General features: G+C 37.1%; 1 protein-coding gene across 2 annotated transcripts; it reads right to left on the bottom strand.

Annotated features, from left to right (window-relative positions):
- Positions 1–2: 2 nt before the first annotated feature.
- On the bottom strand, positions 3–26,462 carry LOC145484716 (protein O-mannosyl-transferase 2-like). Of its 2 annotated transcripts, none has more exons than XM_081463343.1 (22): positions 24,508–25,095; positions 20,805–20,889; positions 17,768–17,872; positions 16,659–16,767; positions 15,822–15,930; positions 14,894–14,959; positions 14,271–14,364; positions 13,749–13,855; positions 13,289–13,371; positions 11,924–12,033; positions 11,153–11,219; positions 10,666–10,726; positions 10,387–10,465; positions 9,591–9,745; positions 9,174–9,262; positions 8,778–8,854; positions 8,572–8,643; positions 5,939–5,989; positions 5,570–5,675; positions 3,466–3,606; positions 2,548–2,662; positions 3–2,144 (listed from the first exon to the last, which is right to left on the bottom strand). In XM_081463343.1, exons 1-22 carry the CDS (start codon positions 24,747–24,749, stop codon positions 2,039–2,041), a joined length of 2,229 nt encoding a protein of 742 aa, XP_081319469.1. In that variant the 5' UTR covers positions 24,750–25,095; the 3' UTR covers positions 3–2,038. The 2 variants fall into 2 exon arrangements, with proteins under 2 accessions (XP_081319469.1, XP_081319468.1); XM_081463342.1 differs by lacking the exon at positions 24,508–25,095 and adding an exon at positions 25,780–26,462 and having other exon boundaries at positions 179–2,144.

Genomic DNA, 26,462 nt, shown 5'->3' with positions numbered 1-26,462 from the left:
ATAATATGATTGACAAAAAGCATATTTATTATGAATTTCTTTTTATTACGATACTGTCAGTTGACTAAACCAAGTTTCAGTGTCACATACATGTACAACCCAAGTCAGACTAGGAAACTGGCATGCTACACTGTAGTTACTAACTAAGATTGACTGGAACAAGTACATTATTTGGTTACTATAATTACTCGAGTAAATTTACAATTAAAAGCAGTTTTCATTTTTCTGTATGGAGGTTGATGAGAACAACTAAAGATCTACTGACTATTTTACATTTATGTGTTAGATTAATTACTGAATAGAGTCTTCAGTGGACTCCAATTATTAGTTGTTTGTTTTAGAGGAATGAACCCAAGCAGTATACATTGAACCAAATTGTCTTTACATGTAGCTCCTAGACCCCTTTATTTTGCCCCAGTCAATTTTTCTCAGGTTGCACGTGAAACAAATTTATGATCAAAGCCATGGCCAGTCACAGAAGAAGAGTTCAACATGGGACTTTATTTCATTCTTAGTTCTTTAAAAAGCACATTTGGAACCCTCACTAGAATTTCCTTTCTTCTTTCCCCTCTTCCCAACCCCAACCAATCTAGCTGGTGTATTGCTTATTGCATACATGTAGGAAAATTTACACATGTGTGACAAGTCCCCTGTATTTGTACTGTCAATAGTAAATGGGAAGTGCAGTATCTATTTTTTTCGTTTTAGTACGAGTTATTTCTTCAATTTTCAAAAATCTTTACGTACTCCTTAAAGAAATTTGTCCCCTCCTAAAAATAAAAGTCAAATAGCCAAAGTGCAGGTAGTTTTTGTCATTTTGGCCAACAATAAACACAAGGATAGTTTATGATAAAATACAAAAGGGAGTTACATTTGATTAATTTAATAAATATTAATATTATTATTAGTACTATTAATTAATCAATGAAACCTGTTTTGTTGAAGAGCCTTTGAAATACTAAATAATAGGTATTTAAATGTTTATCCCAATTCTAGTTCAGTGCCAAATATTTTCAAACGTGTTCCCAACTGGGAAAGAAAGTCATCTCTTGACTTTGTACATGAAATCACTGTGATTATCAGTTGAGTGAGGTGCAATGGATGTTTGGCAACCAGTTTTTAACATTAAAATGGTGTCGTTGGAGCAATAGCTCTATATCCAGTGGCAACTTGTTGGCCTTTGACGTCATTACCTACAAATTGTAGGCAACGCACAGCTGTTGACATTCTTACCACTGGAAACTAGGAAAGTTGACGAGACAACACCATAATTTTAAACTTTGTCACCAAACCTGAGACTATTGAATTAGTTGACATTGGAAAAAAGTTGATATCATTATAAATTGCTGTCATTTCATAGTTGTCAGCATCTTCATCACTATAACAACAATAATTGTCATCATTTCATTGCCATCATTACAAGGATCACATTCTGTAAAATTTGAATGTACAAAAATCACTGAATTTCCTGGAGTTTAAAAGCTGATATAAACTTGTGCTAAAGTAGGAAATATTTCTGTTGTACATGTAGTTTGTTCTAGTCAATAATGCTAATAAAAATACCTTCAATCAAAAACAAAATTTGTGTTCTCGTATGTTACATTGTAATCTCAGTGGCAAACAAATCTATGCATCATTAGAGGAATAGTTGTCTCTCTGTTTAAAACCACAATAAATAGACCAAGTCTTCATCAAATGATGTCTGAATAGAGGTCATTAATTACGATGTACAATAAACAACTTGCTGACCCTTCCACTAACACCCCCCAAGGTCCCCCCTCCCACCTAGCCTAGTGATTATTTTTTAGTTTATCTTACAACAATAAAAGTTAGTTTGTGTAACCTGCAAACCTAGAGTTTGTAGCACTAGACAGCCTTGTGTTTTGACAGCTAAAAATATTGCTCTAGTGGGGCAAAGCCCAAGCTGCGACTATTACTGGCTTAATAAGCTCCTCTCAGGAAATGAACCCAACTGAAAGGTAGTTGTGTCACGTAATTTCAAGATGATAAGGTGTTGTTGATAAATTATTTGTAAATATTAAACCTCCCAGCTATCCATCCACTTGTAAACTGCAGCAGTTGAATCAGGCAGATGAGCCATAGGACCTGACATGCCATAGGACAGTCCTCGGAATAACCAGAAACTGTGAAATCAAAAATAAGATATACAGTGTAATTTTCTTGTACAGTGTTTACAAGTGCCGACTATTCTGAATAGCAGAAAAAGTAGAGGACTTCGACAAAGGGGAAGGGAAAGAATAACTTCCTTGACCTTTCAAGAGTGGTTTCTGACTATACGTTTCTGACTGAGAGTTTACAATTTAGTTTACAGCTACATTTTGCCTTTTCTACTTTCCTCTCACTGCACTTTATTTTTAACAATACTGTGTTCATGTCGTCAAGTGGAGAAATACAAAATACAACACAAAGTCTAGTTGGTTGAGGTTTCATGAATGAAATGGCAGAAAATTAATAATTTTATATTAATAATTATTATATACTTCTCATAATAATCATTGCAAAAACCTTGCCATGATGAAATCTTACCTCATGATACATCCTGCCAGAAGCAAACAAACAGCACCATGGTATGCCACCTGCCTCCATTTATCAAACTTTGATATTAAGGCTAATGATTTGCACAGATACTGGCTGACTATACCTGAAAAAAAAACCCAAAAAAACAAGGAGCTGACAACTGGGCAGTTTAAAAAAAAAAACCTTTTCCGAACAAGAAAGCAGGCACCCAAGTCAAGCAAAATCTGAGGTTTGTGTAACGACTGACAGAGAGCTGTAAGTTAAACTAAGGGCTGCGAGGAGTGAGGACAAATGAAGCCTGTACTATTGCACAGAATCAGGTCACCATTTTATTATATATAGTGTATAGTCATGTAAAATTACTAAATATGTATATAACTCCTCATCCGATGCTGTGTCCCTCTTCATTATTTTGAAACCAACCTCACTTTGGAACACCATCCACGAACATAGGATGGTTATTCAATAATAAAATTAGGCAGTGCAAAACTAATTTTTTTTTATTCTGGTTCAGGCCATACAAAAATTGTGGACATGGCTAAAATTCCTTTTTACCCCTGCAAGAGACCAATTCTTCTTGTCAACAAGTACTTTTTTACAGCCTCAAGGTCTACCTAAAAGGTATGTTAAATGGAACAACTCACACAGTGGAAATGTTAGATTAAATCATACTAAGCATTACAAAGCCATGAGCTTGATTCCTGAAAAATATGTCTATCACTCCTGTTATTTTAAAATGGGGGGGGGGGGGGGGGGCAGGGGGAAGGGTACTCTACAAAACCTCTGTTACAAAACAGTTTCCAGCGTGCAAGAGCATCATTCTGTTTTTTTCTGCTCTTGTTTCCTTGGCATGTGAAACAAGAGCCGCAAAACCCCGATGTTCACGCAGTCTCTAGAGACATTTTCAAACCTGCTGCATGTACTAACCTGCCATCATGGCACTATAAAGGTATGCAGGGAAGTAATGGTGGAAATACAAAACACGACCCATGGTATAGAATGGAAAGTAGTGTAATGCCCAACCAAGGAATAGCCATCCACATGCTGATTCCATTCTTTTTCTTCGAGCTGAAAACAGATCAGGCAGAATAAAAATATAATTATTATTATAGTGGAGCCCCATACCTTAGAAAATTTGGTAACCTATCGATCTGAAACATTTTGGTTGTCATGTGACTGTACGCATGTACGTACGTACGTACGTCCTTCCTTCCATCAATACCTTGAAAACTAAGAGTAGCACCATTACCATAGCTACATCTTTGATTTTGGGCGTCCACGCTATTGTTAATTGACAGCTGTCACAACAAGCTATCCACTGACCAGTATCACGTGACCATATCGCGGGCTCAGGTTTAGAGCTCATTGAGGTTGCGTGTTTTTTTTTAAAAAAATGACCGCTGACCAGTTACTGGTTTACCGATTGGATCGCGGGCTCAAGCCACATTATTTCTCTTGGGGTGGAAGGAAGGAGTACTTGCAAAGGCAAAATTTCGGCGTAAATTAACCCCTGGCACATTGTTGACTTTTCTTCTGACATACATGTATTCCTTGTACAATCATCTCTTGGAAAGTTCCCGATATATTGGATACATAATTTCTACAATCTTGGTTAGGCTTGTTGGGTATAGTTTGTTAAAATTTAACTGGAAAAAAAATAGCAGAACCACACGCTGAAAAATTACATGCTCACAATTGATAATTTTTGAGTTTCTGATCCAAGAAAGAATAATTCTCTTTTTCCTTTATCGTCAGTTATTGCAATCAGGAGCTCCGCTTTTAGGCTTGTCTAAATCTATTTATTAATAATTATAATAATTTTTTGAAAACATGTTGCTTGAAAGGCAATTTTAGCATCATGAACTTAGCAGGAGTACAATGCAATCACATTAATATGGACAGCAAAGGGAGACACAAAGGTGTATGTGTCAAGATAAGAAGGTTCTTACATGTACATCTAAAAAAAGCAACATGCGAGATGACACTTTTTTTCTTTTTTCACATGTAACTAAAATAACAGAATGATGACCGTTTGATGTCCTATCTTTAACTTAGGTTCCAACTGAAGAAACGTCAAGTGTTGATTCAAACAGTCAAACGTCTTATACTTATAAATAAGTATAAAATGGCCACACCCCAGGAGAAAGACTGTTGTCAAAATTTAGTATCTCAGGGTATTTCTGCATTCTATTGTATGGGCATTGAAAGACTTGGCTACACTTAAGACAGCCATAAGTATAACATAACATTAATTTTATTGTGCTTTGAGGTAGCCACTCAACTTAGTGGTATATTGAAGGCACACTTGTATGACAGAGTTGAAAGAAAACAATGTGAGTTGGGCTACTGCAAACTGAAGAAAACAGCCCAAAACAAGATTAGATGAATTTAAGTAATGGTCTGGGACTTATGTTTCATAAGCAACTAAGAAGTGTAGGAAAGAAGAAAAAATTACCAGTGTCTATAAAGTAAGGTTTACTTTAAAGTACATGTTACTTTATGGACACGGTAATCTCTTCTTTGTTAGTGTCCACTGTCTATAATTGAGTGGGCATCCATAACCCATGGCATTATACTGTACTGAGCTTTACCAAGGATGAGATGCAAGTCTGTAACAGGCTTTACAACAGTTTATTACTAGCTGGCTGTAGATGAGTATCCTAACACCTTTATTACTCTGCTTTACCTTTAATGCAATATTCTCTGGATGGGTGGATGGGTGTGTGGATGAGTGGTATTGGTGGGTGTGGATTTAACAAGGCCCAGCTAAAGCTAATAATTTTCTTAAGACACGGTTAAAAGCCCACTGAATGGCATTCTTCAATACTGTATGAACCTTGCTGGATAACAAAGACTGCTTGTCTTATGCAGAAAGATTTTTCAGTTATTTTTGTACACCAAAGTGACTGTTATTTTACAGCCCAGATCTGAAGCTTGTCTGATGCACTACTAACCCAAATACCTAATATACTTTTACACCCAATTTCTTAATACAGGTTTATGAAAAGGAGAATGTTATGTTCACATCTACCTTGCTCTTGAGGAGGGTCACTATATCCTCTTTGTGTTCTGATGGCATGGAAACTATACAGCAAACCAAACAGGCACATGATGCCCAAAACATACCACCAGATAACCTAACAACAATGCATGGACAGCTGGCATTAATTCAAAATAATTTTTATCCATTTAAAAGTAGCTCTAACATGTACGTTAATACCTTAGATAGGGGTAAAGTATATTATTGTGTTGGCAGAATATGTTAAGATAGCATACATGTATGATCACTAAATATCTGATCACCACGGATCATCTTTTGAATCATTGTTTACTAGAAAAGAACATGAGTTAGTTTGATTTTTAATTAATAATCAATGTCACTACTAAAAGAGACACCTACCGGATTGCCAAGAAGATACACACGATAATCTGCACCAGAAAATACCTGGCCCTGAAAAAAGTAAAATGGACAATGAACTGAAATGTGGGAGAACAGTGAAATGTAGTTACTTATTTAATATCAACAACTACATGCAAAAAAAGATTAACGAGCCCCTTCATTAAGGTGTTGAATGTTAAATTTTATATGCCAGTTTTACAATAGAACCCTTTGACCAAAAAATTAAACTACTCTCCATTGTCACTCTCCCCACCCAACCTTCTTGTCCACTAGTATATGATATGAATGTAAATAAGTTTAATATGGAGCCCATCACCAAAAGCAACCAACTGTCCTATATTCCTGTCACAGACTATAACTGAATTTCCCATGAATATCACACTGCCGGAGGAGACCCGATGACCAATCATATCTTAAGTATCTTTGAGTATTTTCATCTTTATGTCATCGCATCACCAGAAGATTTTTGGGATGTAATTAACATATTTTATTTGTCCAAATTATTGATGTGGGCTCATGCGGACCAGAACTTCAGCCAATTTTGCAGGAAAAGGTAAATCTAAAAATAAATTGGTCTGGAGAAATGTGGTTGCACAGGCAGGGCTTAAAATAACGGCCGGTCAACAGACAATGTCCGGTCAGAATGGTGACTTGACTGGCCTAAAACTCCACTCACCCGTCATGTTGACCGGTCACGTCATGCTGAGACGGTCACATTGTTCATTCTTGAATAAACAATCAAATCCTCAACTGCAAATCTTAAATTTTTAATCTCTTTTATATTATGACCTCTCAAGCGGAAACATACACCAGCGGGTATCTGTTCGAGCGGCTAAAAATTGTTTGCTCGCTGTTTGTCATGCATTCAAGATCGATAGGAATGCCATGCGAATGGCTGAGGTTATCCATTCAGTAAAATATTCATCCATTCGAACAACTGCTGTCAACCGTTCTAAAAAAATTTTCACCTGTTAGGACGGCAGAGGTTTTCAATTAAGAATTCAAAACTATTCAGCGTTTGGAACAGGTTTTCCGTACAGCAAAGGGAATCCAATCAGATTCAGCTTTTCGTGACGCTTTAGATTTGCCTAACTGTCACACCTTTGCCACAGAGCACCTCTCTTTGTTGCCTCAGTCTATATTTCAAAGGCATTGCTCTACAGAGGTCAAGATATTTGTCGTTTCTTTCACTTTCGCTGAACAAAAATCGACGAACAAGATGCCAGAACAGAACTTTTTGTTTGAGTGTCAAGTTGTTTCCAACTCCGGGACATCAAAACACGCATTTTGCAGTCTGCTTGGTTTCCATCAAGCCGAAAGTGTAAAGTGAGCACGAACCCAGTATCTAATTGGAACCAAGCAATAAAAGTTACTCAATGGCAGATTCAAACCTTGAGCTAAAATGGGGGGGGTTTGATTCCATCTGTAATTTCTTCTTTGTTTTGCCCCGGGGCCACTCCCCTAGATCCTCCACTGTTACTGTTACAAAACGGACGAAAATAATTATGTACTAACAAAAAAGCCAAAGACCTCAGTATCTGGGGGCAGCTACTGTTAGAGTTATCTTCAGAGGGTTAAAGCGTGGAGTTCAGAGTTGCAAAATTCTGAATTAAAGATTTTGAAATTCAGGATTTTTATCCTTCAAAATCTTGAATTCAGGATTTTGGCCCTCCAAAATCTTGAATTTAGATTTTGGCAGTCGTTAACTCTAACTCTAAGACATAACTCTACTGAAATAACTTGTATCGCTAGTCAACCTCTAGCATCTGTATCTGTAAATTTACTTTGTTCGCGAATGAAATTTGAGACACTCTCAAGTCCTTGCTTAGCACGTGACCAAAATCTACCCACTATCAATGGTAAAATCTACCGAATGGTCATTAGTTAACGGTCATTAGTTCTTTGTGAACGAAAACTCTCTCTAATATGCATGACTACAACAGAGTTTAGATTTTTTACGGCTTACACTTTAGAACTTAATTTTAGTCACATCATTAAGAAACTTCCCAACACTTGTTCTGTATTCGTAGTAACGCGATGATTTGTTGTGCGTTTGCAAGGGTGAGAATCAAGGAAACAAAAACTTCTCTTTGGCTAGATTTGTTTACCCAGTTAATTGTGTAGCCCAAAATTAGGATCTGCTGATGCATGTTTGGTTTCATTTACGTTTTGATGGACATAAATACTTTGTAGAACATCAAAACAACAGCTCGTGGAATTCAATATAGCGATCGAAAAATTCAAAGTTTCATCAAATATGCATCCGTTCAATACATTTTTCTTTGGCAGGTGGCAATAATTCCACTGACAGCGTGCCACATCATCGAGCTGCTGAGCCCTGCCAAGGCTATCTTTGGTTAAGTTTTAAGCTTTTCTTTGTATTAAGCCAATTTCTAAACTGCCTAGCAACGACTGGAGCAAACAAGTTATATTTGTGGGTTTAATTAGGCCAACATTACTTATTTTTTAAAAAATGTCTTGAATGGTCGGAAACGACACGTGACCAAGCTAAAATTACTTTGGCCAGCAACATGACTGGCCACAGTCAGAAAATTATTTTGAGCCTTGATAGGCTCAGTATTGGAGCTGGATGCTCCTGGTGATGGGCTCCAGGTTTACATGTAATTTGTTACCCTGAAGTTGATTGGCCACTGCCAAGGTTGTGATGTCACTTCTCCTTCTTTTGGTTTGAATCCAGAGTTAGTCTGAAGACAACAATCAATCACACTAATTAAATTAACGCATCATTACTAATTAAAAGAAATGTCAGTCAACACAGAATTAACCTCTATAGAATATTATCATGATTTTTTCTTTAAAATAGTTGTGAGTATCATACCTGAGCCATAACAACGTGTGATTCGTAAACACTACCAAGAAAAGAAGGCCTGTAGAAGTCAGAAGCAGCCTTTGGCACTAAAATTATAAACAAATATAAAAGTGTCCATCATTGGACAGGGTAATAGACTTACAATAAGTGCCTGGCCTGTAAGATAAAGTTACATGTACCATAATGTCTGGTTTGATCAAGTTGCTCACAGTTCGGTCAGCATTCAGTTACATATTAAGTAAAAACCTCTCAAACTGTAGGCAAACAAGAGGATAAAGAAGACAAATGATTTTTCTGCCAAATTGTTACATTTATTTTAGTAGACTCCATGATCAAACACGACAGTCTGCTGTTTATACCCTATCAGAGTTTACTTTAAATCTTGTATGTTTTCTTTTTCTTCACCTCTTTCATTTTCATGACCTTCAACATTCCAAAGGTTATGTGAGTGATGTGTAATAGGATTGCATGTCACTTCCAGCTGCTCCCAGCCCCTGTACAAATAAGACAAGTTTATAACAACTCAGATGGCTTCTTGAAACTGTCCTTTATGGCTACTATGGTGTGAAGATTAAGTTTGATGACCAATCAAAATAAAGTAATACTGTTAGAATTGTTAGCATTATTATCATTATCATCATTATTATTATTATTACTATTATTAATATTATCATTATTATTATTATTATCATTATTATTATTATCCTTATCATTATTGTCATTATTATTATCATTATTATTATCATTATTATTATTATTATCATTATTATTATTATTACTATTATTATTATTACTACAAAAGTTAATTTACAAACCGCGTACCATTTGGGCAACACCTGTGTGCTGCCATGAAGAGCACAACCCAAATTGACATGAATAAGCCTGAAAACTGTCTTAACAGTCTTGATTCTTCCATCAACGCCTTCACCACTCACAATTTCTACTCGCCAAAAATCATTTGCATCTCCTTTCCCATTCTAAAAAAGAAAAAGAAAAAAGCATTTATTCAGACAACAGTTTATCATTTTAAAGCTATAACAGCAACACATGGTTTACTACTCAGGGAAATTGAAAGGGGTAGTGGCCTAGTGATCAGCACACTAGACAAGACACTTCTTTTTCACACTACCTCTCTCAACTCAGTTGTACATAAAATAGATTTTTATCAATTTTTTAATTGATACTGCACAGGGATATTTAATATTCTCGTAAATCAATACTTTGGTTTATGATAAACCAAAGTATTGATTTATGAGAATAATTAACTCCAGTTGGTCCAGTAACATGAAATAACAAATCAAAACTTTCAGCTATGTTCAATTAAATTATGAACATCAGTCCTCCCAGACTTCGAAATTTGAACATCAATCAATCCAAAATGTTACAATACATCTGTATTTGTGTTCTACATGGAGATGCATTTACTATAGTCTTCACTATGGACCTTATCTACAAACCTTAGGCTATTTTACGTAAAAACCTTGCTTCATTTCTTCTACTAGGGAAAAAACAGAGCTTCCTTCTCATACCTTCACATGTCAATATTTCCGTTGAGATCTACTCTACAGTCCATAGCCATTTAGCTTTGATTATCAACATTACATTTTCATGCACTTACATCTCCATAGCCGGTCACTTGATTGTGATGTGTGGTGAGCGGAGCTTTTTCTGTATGACTGTGGAGGTTTCTCTTAGTCCTAATCAACAAATTAAATGATTTGATTTTTTAAACAAAAAGTTGCATGATCATCAATATGCAGACTGGAATAAGTGGTTGACAAAGTGACCCTTAAGATTCAGAAAAAAAAATCGGTAAATATTTGGATATATATTTTTTCAATTTAATATTAATAAGAGACTTCTATACAGCTAGTATTTTTTAAATTAATGTACATACGCAACATGTTCCAGTCTGATCCAGTCTCCATTCTTAAGATATTCTAAAGGTTGCTGTCCACCTATGAAGTTAAGATCAAAACTGTTACATGAATGAGAAAGCAGCAAACTGATGGCATTATGTAGAAGCACACTCAGTAAAATGTTACGGAGTATTGCATTAGAGCAACAGGTGTGAAATTCAAATGGAAGTCCAGGGATGAAGTCCTGTGCACTAGACTGACCACCAGCAGGTGCTGTTTCAAAGCCTCAAGAACTTTTCATTCCTCCACAGCACTTATCAAAATAAAACAACTGAATGGCCTGCTCCCTAACAGATTCTGAGTTCAAACAAATGTGACTTCAACTATGCTGACTATAAATACATGTACTAGATAAAACTCCTCACCTGACATGAGTATGTTAAATTCTTTAACTAAAGCTGCCTAACAGTGTTTAGGAGAAAACAAACAGTCACCAAGTGTGTGACTGTCTCATTCTGTACTCACTGTAATCCTCGTAAGCCTTTTTTACCAACCACTTGTTATTATCATCTTTGTGGGAGTAGCAAGTGATCTGAAATGCAAGATTTCAATGATTTATGGCTTCAATAACATGCACCTCACTGACACCTTTAAGTGTAACTTAAATTAAGTGCACAAGTGGAGGGGTTTCAGTAATGTTTTCAGTAAGAGGGCAGCTGGTTTTCACAGGCAAACCTTTCTGAACTGAATTTCTCTATAAGAAAAACTTTCCTGTAGATGGTCAAACCAGGCAGGCAAAATCATCTTTACAGCCAGTCAATTTGCCCAGTGCCTGGCCCTTAATGGAACCCCTGCAAGTGTATGACACAAATTGCCTTGCACATGGAGGAGCAGTGACCTCATGGTTAGTGCACTCAAGATCGTGTGGTGTGGGTTCAAGCCCTGGCCAGGACATTGTGCTGTGTTCTTGGGCAAATGATTTCACCCTCATAGTGCCTCTCTCCACCCAGATGTATAAATGGGTACTGGTGAACTTACAAATGCTGGGGGATAACTGGCATCCCATACAGGGTGAAGTAGAAATACTTCTAGTCGCTTAATGCTACTGAAACAGTTCAGAGAAAAGCACTGGCCTAGTGGGCCACTTGGCTCGTATGACTAGTGAAAAAGTTAGCTTTAAAACCACATAGTTACATACAATAGGTAGGTTTGCAATCTGAACTTTAACAAATACATGTATCATAGAGATGAGTATACAACATAAGACTAAGCAGCATTAAAAGCAAAAATGTTCACCTGCTGTTGCTCAGGGGGGTGTTCCTTTGGGTACAGATGTGTATGAGAGTGTAAAAGAGCCCCTCCAGCTCGCGCATTCTTAAGGGTAATAATTGAACCAAAAGCCAGGTCTGAGAAAAAAAAAATTAATGTAAAAAATGTAATTATATATAGTTAAATGGAATTTAACATAGTTAACGACTAGGAGCTGGTTTGGTCAGTAGTGTTTTTATAGGCGGTTGTTAGTGTCTTGGCCGTCTGTTAGCGTTAGTTTTGGTGCATTCTGTAGCGTTTGATATAATTCAATGAAATTTTACATAGTTTATGACCAGGAGCTAGTCTGGTCAGAAGAATTTTTTGTAGGCGTTTGATAATGTCTTGACCATCTGTTAGCATCTGTTAAGCATTTGGTGCGTTCTGTAGCCTTTACAACAGTCATATGGTCATGAGAGCCCTGGGGCTGACATTGTCCAGCGATATTATTTTTTGGTTAGTACGTGTGTTGTCGTCCCATGTGTTTGCAGTGTGTTCGCCACTCTGTTAGTGTGGCATTGTGGATTGAATTATAGTTTAGCAGTTCTCGGCATTCCCTCCCTATCCCCACCCCCCTCTTTTCAGCATTTTTTTTTCCACTGAACCATCTGGCTTGAGTGTGATGGGTACCTGTAGGGGGCTTGGCGCGGGGGGCTCATGGCTTGGTTGTGGGTTGGGCAGGCCAGTTGGGTGTTCTAGCGCCTTGGGGATGTGACTGCAGTTGCAGCCCCCAGGCTTCGTAGGCACCTTCCCTCCCCTAGCAACTTAGGCGTTGATATAAATTTTAATTAAATTTTAACATTATTATAGTTATTATTAAAATAATAAATATATATACAGTACATATGCAACTTTTTAAATTAGAACTCTGATACATAGCTATCATGATTTTATAATAATCTTCAACTGTGCATGCCAAATAGTATAAAATGAACTCGTCTGGTAGAAAATGTTCTGCAAAAAAGTCTTTGGAAAAGCACAGGTACATGTATTACAGGCAACAAAAGAAGACAAATTTTGATGACTCTTAGTAAAAGATGATTTCCAATCTGTACTGTGCACTTTCAGGAGTCTTTTTACATTGTTGTTTTCATTCATGCAAGACGTCACAAATGTAACATTTTGCAACTACTTACATGAGGTAAATTCAAAGTTTCGTGTGAACTCACCATTGTGGATGCAAATCATTCTCCCTCATGGAAGTTTGGGAGAGCTCAAAAAAACTGGGGAAACACTCACCTGTCAGCTTGTGTTCCCATAACATTTCTTGCTCTGCCAAACTTCCGCTCATGTTTCTACAGCTTGATAGAAACTCGACACATGGTTTCTATTTCTTAAAGATCTAATACAAACCTGCAGGTACAACATTCTTGTAGAGAGAATTTCCTTTCAGAGTTGACTGGAAAGCTGAGCTGAAGAAGCCATCACCTGGACCACTAAATCAATTAAAACAATACATGTTATATATTACGCCATACATGTAAACGTTGAAACTGCAGTTATTACTGCTTGTTTAGAACACCCTTTGGTACATTTCCATCTTCTAGGAAGTCATTAATAAGGAGAACTTAAAAGCAAGCATGAAAAGTTCTTACTTTGCATGATATATAAGTAAAGTTACATGTACTTTGAAAATCAAAATTTTGACTCAAAATTGTGCATTCAACTCAAACTCAAAATGTCAACTTGAACTCATAAATTAAAAAACTCGTCTGGGAAAGAACAATTAAAAACATTCAGTTGTAAACATGAAAAACAGTTTACATTTTACATGACATTACTGACATTATCATTAGCGGTATGATATTCTTACCTGTTTGGCAACATCTTGAAATGAATAGCAAACCAGAAGAGATAAACAAAGATGGGTATCATTATCAAACAAAGCACTCGTGCCACGAAGTGTTTACCAATTTCAAACTGAAAGAAAAAATAACAACCCAACACAGTTTCGCACAACTTCACTCAGCTTTTCAAGAAGATCTGCAGGTCTGTCACTGGTGAGAATGAAGGAATTACTCATCACAGGTACATGGGCATCAAAAGACAAATTCTCCCAACAAAAGGATAGGAAAATTATAATAAAAGAAAAGAAGCAGGGCTGTGCTCCAAAAGCGCCAGGGTGCTGCAGGTGACTAACTTTTGCCTTTGGTTGACTGGAAAAAACTTACTGTTTTCATACAAGCTCAAGTAAATAAGTGCTGGGTACCCAGGATTTCATGGCTAGGAACCTTTGGACTCCTCATAATTTTTCTTAGACCACAGCCTTGAGAGGAATTACATGTAAGACACTGACACTGGAACTTGTATTTTCAAATAAACTGAAGGAACTAACCAGCGACAGAGACAGATCTCCAAGAAGGTCCCACAAGTTCATCACTGTAGTAATTCCAGCCCACAGTATGACAAACAGACCAACCCACTTGCAGCTAAAAGAAACATCAGATGGAAAACACATATTTATTTACTGCTATCGTGATATTAAAGCAGAGAGCCCACTTCACAGAAAATGCTCTTCAGTGGAACCCTTAATTACAATAACAATTAAACAAAAATCAAAACAAAGCCACATCATGTTACATGATAGTTAATAAGTCAGTAAGTCTCAACACTTTTTGGGGTCTATTGCAAGCAAACAAATCTGACTGGTTCCCTCTTCATACATGTATCTGTGAAATCGATTGAACATGATTGATGATCTGGCTTAAAAATACGCATACTCTAATTTACATTTGAAAGTGAAGATGGATAAATGTCATCTGAAACATGTCTTTCAAACTTAAAACCGTGTGTTTTTATTTAAAGATTATTTCTATATAAGTAGTAGTCAACTTGGTCATGTCTTGCTGCATGACTTTGCTCATAGAAATCTCAGGCTGTATATAATTACATGTAGTAGCCTAACAGTGGGGTCATTATCAGTGATTTACTGCAGCTGTTAGTTCTTTCATCACCTACCTAAATGCACATGACAAAGAGACACCTGATGCAGCCATCCAAGCCCACCATTCAACACTATAAGGACTTAAAAAAAAAAAAATGCAACAAAAGTCATGCTACTTCACAACGTCAAACATATACTAAACAGGACATGGTTTTCAACAGATTACATAACATGTGGGTGTATTAATTTTCGTCACGACAGTAATAGTGTACAACCTTAAGAGAATATCATGTCTTATACCATGCCATAGAAAATACAGCCAATCAGAATACAGGAAAGCCGTTGCACATTTGACATTAGGGAACTTAGGCAAACCACGACGATGACAGCAACGTGAATGTCACAAAACAAAAGATTTAATTAGCAAAACAATAGCTGTGCATGTGCGTTATAAACCGTTGTGCATTTCTTTGCTGTCCTCTGCAAAACAACAACGTGAAATGACCAAGTTCTGCATCGTCTACGAAACGTGGATGACAACAGCTAATTTTTTGTATTTCCAGTTGGAATTGAACGCCGTCGTGACATATTTAGTTTAAGCACATTTTTAGAGCCACTGCCGTACTGAACAGATCTAGACAATCACGAATTTTGTTTATAAAATATAAATTCATTTTTTACTAGTCATCGTCCTCAGCATCGGCATCGTTGCTTAAGCTCCCTATTATTACACCCAACATTCCCCTGGTACACCACATGTATGTCCCATTGTTCGTATTGGCTACTGTATTTTCTATGGCATGGTGTAAAATAGTTATGCATTGCTCTTTCATGGTGTACCAAGGAGTATCTCACTTATCACTTGTATTTTCTTGATCTAAACGTGTGCACTGTACTCGACTAAAAGGCTCATGTGCACACCAAAAAAGTACAAGTGACTTGTGGGATATTCCATGGAATACCACTCGAAAGTAATCCATTATCATTTAATGGTACACTTACACATTCTTGCAGTTTTGAAACTTGGTAAAACAGTAAGTCGATAACATGATCCAAAACATCAGAATTGGATCCAGAAGAATGTACTGTGATATTGTCACACATCCGTGATCTAAAACACAGATTGGATTTTCAACATCTGTAAGTTTCAAGATCAGCTTAGAGAGAAGGGGGAGTAAGGAGAAAGACAACAGAGAAGAAAAGTCAGGCATTGGAATAGTTGTAGCTGGACTGCAGGTAGTTATTTTGATATTACATGTAAGTAATTTAACTTTCTCCTAGTTTTTTTTTTTTGAGTTAAAAGTGAGAAACTGATATGGGATAGATGTAGGCAAGGCAAGACATACATTTCTAGGTTTGCGGCCCATTTCTTCTCTAGCGTTTAAGATTTAACTGTCTAGCAGTCTAAACTACAATTTAGAATTATAATACATGCACCTGTTTTCCATAGTACAGTATATGTATCTGCATGTATCAGTTTTTTTAATTTGGAAGTGTAAAATCCCATTTTGAGAAGTGCATCTAGGGCATATTGGAGGAAAGGTCCTAGCTATTTTCCAGTTGGGGAACAAGAAAATTGTGATGATGATATATAATGGAGAGGGGCCATCAGCCACCAGAAACTATGCACCAAATTCACACTCTATGAAGGAAGGGAAGCCAACAAGCAAGACAGAATAGTTAGGAAATGAAGAAGAGGCAGGGAACGCATTCAAAGACTACGAGGGTGAACAAGATAGGAAGTGATGAATATAATGGTGATATGGTCCAAAAAAGGTATACAGGAAATAAATCGCAGCATTTAATAAAGTAATACAACCATTGCATGACTCGACTTACCAAACACAATAAACGCTGTGCTCAGAAGAGCAGCACCTGTCGACTTGGTAAGTTCCCATACAGTGAGGTAAGCAAGCGGCACACACAAAGCTCCTAGGGTAGCACAGAACTAAAACATAAAAACAATTAACACCGCTGCATACTTTGATCATCTATAATCCACACATCAAAGGGTCATGAAATCATCAAAGGGAAGAAGAGTGCCTCCCCCAACCCCCGCAAAAAACAGAACTGTTTTATAGTGGTACCAGATTGGAAACATTGAACACAAAATAATGGTTAACCTTCAACCTGAGCTCTTAACTTAACCTAGCAAGTAACCTACATACATGGGGAAGTGATAAAAGTTTCCTAGATGATTTATAAAAAAATATGTATACTAATAAATTTTTTATTAGACAAAGACTGCACAAGAGAAATCTACTGAGAAGCGCACATGGCATCGGATAAACAGTGTTTGTCATGGATAAATCACAGTGCAATGCTATAAATATATATGTACATTTACATGTATCACCAAAAAAACAATTGTGGTGCTAGTAAAGGGGTGGATGTGTTAAAGGAGTTCTTCAATATAAAAAAATGACAAAGCATTTTCATGAGGTTAAAAAAAGTAGCTGCCTGAGTAAGATGGTCGTATTAAGTAACAATATTACTGGTAGTGGGAGGCAAGGTTCCACTGTACTCCAGTCAGCCTTGTATTTGATATTGAAATTGACTAAAAACACCCGTGGTAAATAATGATCAGTGTCCAACATTAAAAATTATAATATAGATAGGACCCTGTGCATGTTCTGATTGGTCAAAACCCCATGTTTTATTAGAGCATAAAACATAGATAAAGCATGTTTTATTGTTTTTTGCCACATTACCTCTATATCATAAAGCAAATGAAGAAGCCTAAGCCATGTATTACATTGTGATTAAACACTCCAGACACATGAGAACACTCGAGAAATGTAGAAACAACATGTTCTCAAATGCCCATTCTGTTTTATCACAGTGTAACACATGGCTTCTAAGGCTTCTTTATTTGTTAACTACAACATACATGTTCATAAAACAACTTACAACTGACTAGTTCTAAGCCATATATTAACAGCTCTTACCAATCTCATTCCCACATAGCTGTTCTCTCCATAGCTATCTCCTGGTTTATCAAAAGGAAATGATCCATTATAACCACTAAGATACCCAGCGAAGGCAATTGACATCTGTTACAATCATAAAAAAATTCAATCAAAAGGAAACAGTTATTCAGGAGCAAACATTGACACAGAAAGTGCACATGTATACATGTATGTCAAACATATTATAATTATTTTAATGTGATTTATAATTAAGAGCTTAGGAGTTGAAAACTAAGGGCCTGTTTACATAGAGAAAATCAAGTTAACCCTCGACCTGACAACAGGGTCACCCTCCATACCAGGCTACCACAGACAACACAACTGTTATACATTTCTTTATAAAAAAAACTATACAAATAAAATTCATGAGAAACACATCTGTAACAAAATTGGCTCAGGGATTAACATGACCATGGGTGGAGAGTCAATCACTATAAATGCAGTGTGACACAGGAGCCAAGCCAAGCTTTTCCCATGTAACACTTTAAATAATTGTTGCGTATTTGAAAGGCTTTTCAAGGTAAAGAAGAATGGCGTTTTCCTTTTTGGAATATCCTTTTTAGTGCAGAGTGCACTATTGGGATGGTTATGGGGGTTGCCTGCCGCTAAGGAACTAAGGCGCTATGGAGCTATGGCGCTATGACGCTATGGCCCTATGGCGCTAAGGTGTAAACTTTAATGTTTGTTTAATTAATTAATTTCAATTAATTAATTAGTCTAGAGGCAAGGAAGTAATGGGAGTAGGGTGGGAAAGGTACATGTGTACTCTACGTAAAACACATTCCATCGCTGTCGCTTAACTTTGAACATCGCAAAGCTATATATTTGTTTCAGGTAACCCCTTGCTCTCCTTGTGGTACCATTCTCCTTAGAACAAAACGAATTTGCCCTAAACGCATGCGTAGATTAGTTAGGGTTCGTGGCTTCTATATTAGGTGAAGGATACATTGCATACGGAATCACGCACAAATGTTGAGTGGTTTTCCTTATGGTAGAGCTCAACATGTAAGACGCATGCATTCTAGCATTGTTAGTGTTATACACTATCTTTACACGCAGTATTTTATATATCGTGTCATGTGACCAAGGACGGCAGTTATTTTTCAGGTAGCGCCAGTTGTCCCTTTTTTTTTTGCAAAAGTGAAACATTACTGTGGCTGTGTAGCTTTTAGAATTACAAACAGGTCGGTTCAACAAATATCATCTGCTGTTTTCAATCTACAATAGTGTGCTTGTCAGAGTTCAAATATATTGCTTCTCCTTAGCGACTTCTTTATTTCTTGCCTTAATTGTGTCTGTAAGAGAGACCAAAAAGTTCTCTAGTTAGTGGCGTTAATACTCCGCAAATAATATTGTGAATTTGTAACAAAAGAAACCAGGAAAATGCTCAAATATTGCTGCAGACGCCGTGGCACCTAATGAAAGCGCAAATTAATTTAATCAGTCTTTGAGGAGACTCATTCATATCGGCCAAGTAGCGCTGTTTATCTTCAATACTTTTCGTTGAAAAGCTTCTCAGCCATCAATATCGTTGTGTGTTAATTTTGAATTGTTTTATTGTTAACAACAAAGGTGGCAACAGAAAAAGAAAGTGGTATTTCGTGACTATCTGATAATTAAATTAGTTCTTGTTCATCGGTAAAAATTTGCATTTTTAGTAAAACATCGTCTCTGTTCCGTTTCTTCATCACTACATCAGATATTTAACTTTCTTTCATTTATCTCCAAAAAACAAGGACATCTTCCGTATGTTTTGGAGAAAACAGGGGTTTCATATTACATGGCTTTGCGAGGAAAACAAAAGTATCAAGTTACAAAGTTGGCGTGAAGAGCTAAATTGTCATGTTTGCTGCTTCAGCGTATTGTTGAATTTAAAATGAACGAAAATCAACTTAAAGCACCAGTAGTAATTAATTTATGCATAATGTTTGGACCTTGAATGAAAATACAACCTTGAAACATACACACTGCAAAGGGGAAAAGCCGTAGCAGACTACCAAGGTAGACACAAACCGGAAGTGAACCGAGTAGGGGTGAGTACTTATGGGACTATTGTACCAGAGCTATCAATTGCGCTCTGCACTATCTGAGATTGTCCCACTAGTTCATTTTAGAGATATTTGCGTTTTTGTATTATGCAAATGAGGAAAGTGATGACGTCATAGATGGTTCCCCTAAAACAGTACAACACTCTAGAAATATTAAAGCAGTTGTTCTTTAAACTTGGCACCAGAAATGTACATCACAAAAGAAACAAAATGACACCCATTGTGCCGTTGCCATGACAACAGTTATACCACTGGTCCTGTTTTAATAACAACTAAAATTCCCAGATTTTATTTAAACAAGGATCATCCAATCCCAACAATCTAATGGGGAGAGTAAAGACTATGGGAACCATGTGTGTTGAGAGCAAGACCCTCTGTCCCACTTTAAAAGGTTGCAAATGGGGATATTTGGTTTTTCACACAAAGAGACTGAAGCCAATAGTGTTGCCATGGCAACAACATAGTAGGGTCATTCTGTTTCTTTTGTGATGTACATTTCTGGTGCCAAGTTTGAAGAACACTGCTCCAATATTTCTGGAGATATTCTTGATTCAGTATTTTATTGTTTAAGTGGAACTATTTATGACGTCATCACCATACACACAAAAACGTGAATATCTCTAACACAAAAAAAAGATATTCCAAAAAGAAAAACGCCATTCTTGTTTACTTTAAAAAGCCTTTCAAATAAGCAGCAATCATTTTTTACTCCATAGGCACTTTAAGTCCCTTGATTCACCTACATTTGTACTGTGAACAAGTGAGGGCATAGACAGCATGCATGAAATAGAGAGAGCTAATTTTGGCTTAGTTGGAACAGACAACAGTTTTCACATAGACACTTGGTAAAAGATGGTTAGGGGGAGAGGAAAACAGCAACATTGCAAACCTAAAAGACTATAAAATTTGAAATGGTTGTGCTGCGTTCTTGATCAAGCATGCTTTTCTTAAGAGAACTACATCTTTACCTTTGCTAATGGTGGATGGACATCAAAGAAGAACTCTCCTTTAAGATAAAAATTTGCATGTTTCCCAAAATGTGTTTCATCCCAACTGCAAAATAAAGACAACAGGTTTGGAAAATTGGTGACTAGGTATGACTATTATTGTGTCTATAATTAAGGAAATGGTTGGATTGTTGATGTGGAGGAACACCCTGCAGAATTTTGGCTCATAATTATATGGAGCTCAGTACATTGCATGTTTTTTGTGTTCCAGCTAATGTAAGTGAGAACATGCAGTTAGCATTTTAACAACTTTCAGCATTCTTGTGGTACGCTATTTAACTCCAACTCTTCCCACCCCTGATGGTTGTTTTAGTGAGTATCCCTCCTGATTCTATCAATGTAGTGATGACTGGTAGTTGCCACTCTCAGGGTTGCCATAGATACCTTCATGCTCTAATCAAATCACACATGGCTCCACCATTTCCAAGGCAACTGTTCAAGTGTTTACTTTTAATACCTGGCACAATCAGGTACTGCACAGTGACAACAAACCACAACCTCCTCCCACAAACCCCCTTTCTGCTTTCTTGGTTTAATGGCACTGTATTACACACGCACACAGCCTTACATGTATAATCCTGGCATGAAGAGTGATGATGATGATGATGATGATGATTGCACCTTTACAATTATTTGCTCTCTAATTGCATGAATAAAAACAAGACAAATCTGGCAGTAAATGGGACTATGGACACTGGGTGCTCCCTGGGATAGCAACACGAGTGGGTGGTAGCAACACACCCTGGACAGGTATTTGGGTGGTTAGGGGACACACCCTGCAAACTAAGTGGGGCAGTAAGCGGAAAAATAGGCAATGGTAAAATAGGTGATGTCACATGCCTAGCATGCTACTAGTACAAAGACATAACATAACATGTTATGTCTTATAAGCATAACATGTTCATGAGTACCATTAGTTGAGACTGAATATGCAACAGATGGTAAAACTGATAACATGGGATGAGCATGCAATAGTACAGGGCTCAAAATTGTGACCGATACGGTTGCCAATGCAACTACAACTTTTCACTTGGCGACTGAAAGTTCAAGTTTAGTCGCCAAAGTGGCGACTATGTTCCTTTGATAAATAAAAGATTAAAGGTGAGAAAAAATTTCCTATGTCCCGTTTCTGCTTTTCTGCAAAAGGAAATGTAAATTAAGTCTGTTTACAAGCAGAAAATCCTGGAATTCCTGCCCCGGAGTAATGAATTTTTCCTGCGAAAACACGTTCTAAAAAATCAGCGTAATCCAACCAGCGGATTTACACTAAGAAGAGGAGGTCTGGTACTAAATGGCTATTTGCCATGTGTGATTAATGTTTGATGCCTTTGCATTGTACAATTTCTTGCATGCGATGTGACAGATGCAGTTGTTCCTGGCTTAAGTAACCCTGAAATGTTCTTATTACTTTGTTCGCTCACTGCCTAAGGTAAGATTGTCATGTCGAAGTCTTTCAGAGTTTTTTCTTTCGTGTTTTCATGTTTTAAGTCATTCAAGATCAAGTATTTCGGTCTGTCTCACAACCGCAGACACAATCTACCAGAAGCCAAACAACAATGCTAATAACATGAGGCTCTAATCTGAGTTTCTGTTCTTTTACTATCTGGCAACTACATTTTTGCATTTGGCGATCATTTTTTCTTTGATAGTCGCCAAATGGTGACTTGGAATTTTTTTTAATTTTGAGCCCTGTAGTAATGGATAGGAATAATTGATATGAGCCTTAATTGTTGATAAAGATACCAAGTCAATGTAGCTAATAGTGTACATTGTTTAGGATATCAAGCTCCTTGGCATGTTCACATAACTTACACAATAAAGAAATAGCACCTCTGTGGCTAAGGCATATTGATGGACAGTAATACTAAGCTCTTGTGGTTAACTATACTTTACAAGTAAAGGGAACATATAGGTGTTACGGGTTCCGCTGTGAACATTCCATTAGCCCACTGCATCCCCTACATACAATTGCCTGGTGGATTATCAGGATAGCACTTATAGCCAGTCTCCATAGCCCTGTACCAATTTATACACCTGGGTACCCAAGGACACAACACAATTCCCATGTTCAGCGCTCAAAACCAAAACGATCAAGTCTAGAGCACACTAACCCATAATATAGGCCATCACATACTGCACTGTACTTAACAAAGACAAGCAGAAACAAGAAATATTAAACAATTTACTCATAATCGTTAGTCCTTGTTGTACCATAGGCGAATATGAAAGCCTCAAACAGTTTATTTACAGTGGACAAAATTTGTTTCCAAGTCAAAAATGATTTTTGTTTTGTTTTGTTTGTTTTGTTCATTTTATCTTCCACACAAAAGAAAATTACAAAGACACATGAAAAATTTAATATGCTATTTGAAAGATGCCAGTAATCTGGTGTGATATTTACATTTATAGGCTGACTTTCTGTAAGTCTCAACAATATTACTGTCACTTGCATCTAAGCGTGAACACGTGACTCCGAAACATGCTCTAATTGGGTGTCAAACCTGGAATTATTAGTCATCAAACATTTGAAGTTTAGCAGAGTGTAACACAAACTTTTCACGCTAAAAGTTCAGCACACAAAATGGCAGATAGATTGGACATTAAAGATTTCTTAAGAGAAATTGACCCTAACCTGTGTCGATATGCATACGTCTTTCACTAAAGTGGTTTTACTTCTAGTATAATAGTATTTGTCGATGGTGAACATTTTGAGTTTTCAAAGTGAAAAGTTTTGAGTGAACATTTTCACGTTACGGTCTGATAAACTTCAAATGTTTGATGACCAATCATGCCACATTTGACACCCAATTAGAGCATGTTTTGGCGTCACGTGTTCACGCTTAGATCCAAGCGACTGTATGCAGTTGTGTAAGAACCAGCTGTATGACACACAAACCACCATAAGTAACACCTCCTTAAATAAATTTAGACTACTACCTGACAACAACAGGTGGTAAAATGGAAGAGGGCAGAAAATTCAAATACAAATTCACAGCAAAGTGTTTAACCCAGGAAAAACCTTCTGAGTGATTCAATAGTTATTACAGTGTTGTGGTGGAAAGCATTGATTTCAGAAACAACTTAACTTCACCATACTCATGGGAAACTGATCAGCGTAAAAATTACGCTTTATTCAATAAACCACAGAGCTGAGTTTCCGAACGCGAACCGATGCAACAAGAACTTAAAGTATGCTTTGAGTTACATGTGAGTCCCCAAAAAATTATTTGTAGCTGTAACACGAGGTTAAACCTTTAATTCTGGAGCCTAATGGACTATACAAATGCGCAAATCATTCATATCTTAGTTTAGACAACCCCAACGGAACCGGGAACAAATTTTCATTCATTGTTTGAATTTGCGTCAATTGTTGCTACACAACCGTGAAAACAAGGAGAGCTTGAAGCAGCTCATTAACTATTCACCTTTAAAATATGAACATTTGTAGACCGCCAGCAGAAGCGTATTCAGTCACAGGATCGCAAAACCTTTGCACTCGACCCGGATAAGCTATTGAAGGAGTTTATTAATAACTAACATCGATCTACTTCTTGTCATCCGAAAACAAGCTTGATGTTAAACGAGGAAATAAAAATAAGTTTTCTTAATCTTCAGACTCACCATGCAAATTCCACCGAAACTTTATGTTACTGAACACCCTTACCATATATGTGATGGATCCTCCAATGCATAAAAGCGCGTTGCAATTGTCACAAACAACATTCCTCCAAAGCCCAGTAGCCGGCCAAACAACTTGGGGTTTACTTTAGCCAAATCGTTCGATTTCCCCTTGTGTGATACTTCTTTCACGGTTTCTCGTGCTATCTCCGTGGGTGATGGCATTTCTGACTCACTGTCGCTGTTCTTGTCTGCTTTCTTGGTTTTTACTCCCTTCCCTGGTGTCATATTTGTAAGATGAAGTTGTGAAGTCGAGTTTCTTATGCTGTAATTTACCGCTTACTGTTTGCCTGAAATGGCGCCGAAGCGTGGAAGCGCGCGCCTGCACGATTTTCGGAACCCAGCGGGCCCCAGGCTCTGCTCGGCCTTCGCGCCCTGATCGTTCAGATAACAAAGCACCTAATTTTTCTCTCGACCTGAAAAAATTCTGGTAAGAGGTTCGTTGAAAATAACTTAAAAGATTCAGAATGCCTATTGAGGATTTTTCTTTTCACTCCATTGAAATTTAGATAAAAATATTAAAGATTTTTAAATTAGTGGTGAGTGGTCAACTGGTTATACATTTTATCGTAATTCTTTTAAATTTATTTATCCATTTATTTGGTTTTTTTGTTTGTTCATTTAGCTATTTATCGATTTACCTATTATTTTAGTTATTCATAATTGTTGTAAAGATCCAAATCAGCCTAAGGCTACCTGGAACTCGACCTTTTTTGTATAATAAACGGTATGTAGGCATGTATGTATGTAAATTCTGGATACTTATTTAGTAGTCAAGAACGATTTTCGGAGAGTTCGGCAGTGTATGTAGATATGAACATTTCGAGAAAATTGAATGAATCTCTTGTGAAAAGAATCTGAACATTCGGTAAAATTTTTTTAATTTGAACAATCAACCGGAACAAATGAGAAACATTGACTTCTGTCAACTGCCGTCAACTCAGCAATACAAGAAAAACTCACTTACAACTGTAAGCGACAAAAGTGAGTAATTATAAGCCGTTAAGATCCAACATTAAAATGATCACAATTTTTACCATCAGCGCAAAGTTTCCGAGTGGATGTGATTGTCGAATGGGACCGGTAAGCGGCAGCCACTGCTAACTGGAAATAAATGTAAACCTTCGAAATGTCATTTCTCCTCACCCCCCTCCCCCTCCCTCGCATAGCCCCAGACATAAACATAAATCACAGATCAGAACAACAGTATCATTCTATGAAAGAAAGCATCACAATTGAACGAAATCTTTGTACTAACCAGATATGCGATGGCAAAGTCAGACTGAATAGCCTTGTTCCAAATCCAAGTGCAACAATGGCCAGTAGAAGAAGCAGTCTCCTAAGCCATCGGGGAAGCTTCTTTTCCACCTTACTCGCAGCGCCCCCAATAACCGACAGCCACTTTGGAGAGGGAGATTTCTCCTGCTCCTTCTTGTTCGGTAATTTAGCTCTAAGAACTGCTCTCTTAAGTTCAGCTTTAGTTCTGCCTGTACCCTTGCCAGCCTTTCTATTGCGGATATCTCCATTATGTTGTTTAACCCCAGCGTCTTGTAATGTTTTACCTTCTTTGTCTATCTCACTTTCATCGGCTTCGTTTTCGCGTAAATCATCGTCCTTTTTAACATCTCCGTTTTGATAGCTATTGTCCTCTTCGGAGCTTACTTCGGATCCCATTATTATGAAGGAAAGGTTGGCCTTTAAGCCCGCGAGCTAACAAATAAAATTTTACTTTGCAGAGCGTGGTTTACGCAGTCCACGTCGCGCTTTTATTGCATATTTAAATTCAAAATTACACGTGAACATTGGTTCTGTTGGGTAAATGTATCAAAACATTCCACTCGAATGTCTATTATCTTGCTTGGTAACCGAAACAAACCCGACTGTTGCACGCGCGTGTTTACTATCTTTTAATACAATTTTAATGAAGGAGCTACGTTACCA

The sequence above is a fragment of the Orbicella franksi genome, chromosome 4 (genome assembly GCF_964199315.1).
Source record: "Orbicella franksi chromosome 4, jaOrbFran1.1, whole genome shotgun sequence".
NCBI lineage: Eukaryota > Metazoa > Cnidaria > Anthozoa > Scleractinia > Merulinidae > Orbicella > Orbicella franksi.
Note: the sequence above shows the minus strand (reverse complement) of the source record. Positions and strands in the feature narration are given on the sequence as shown.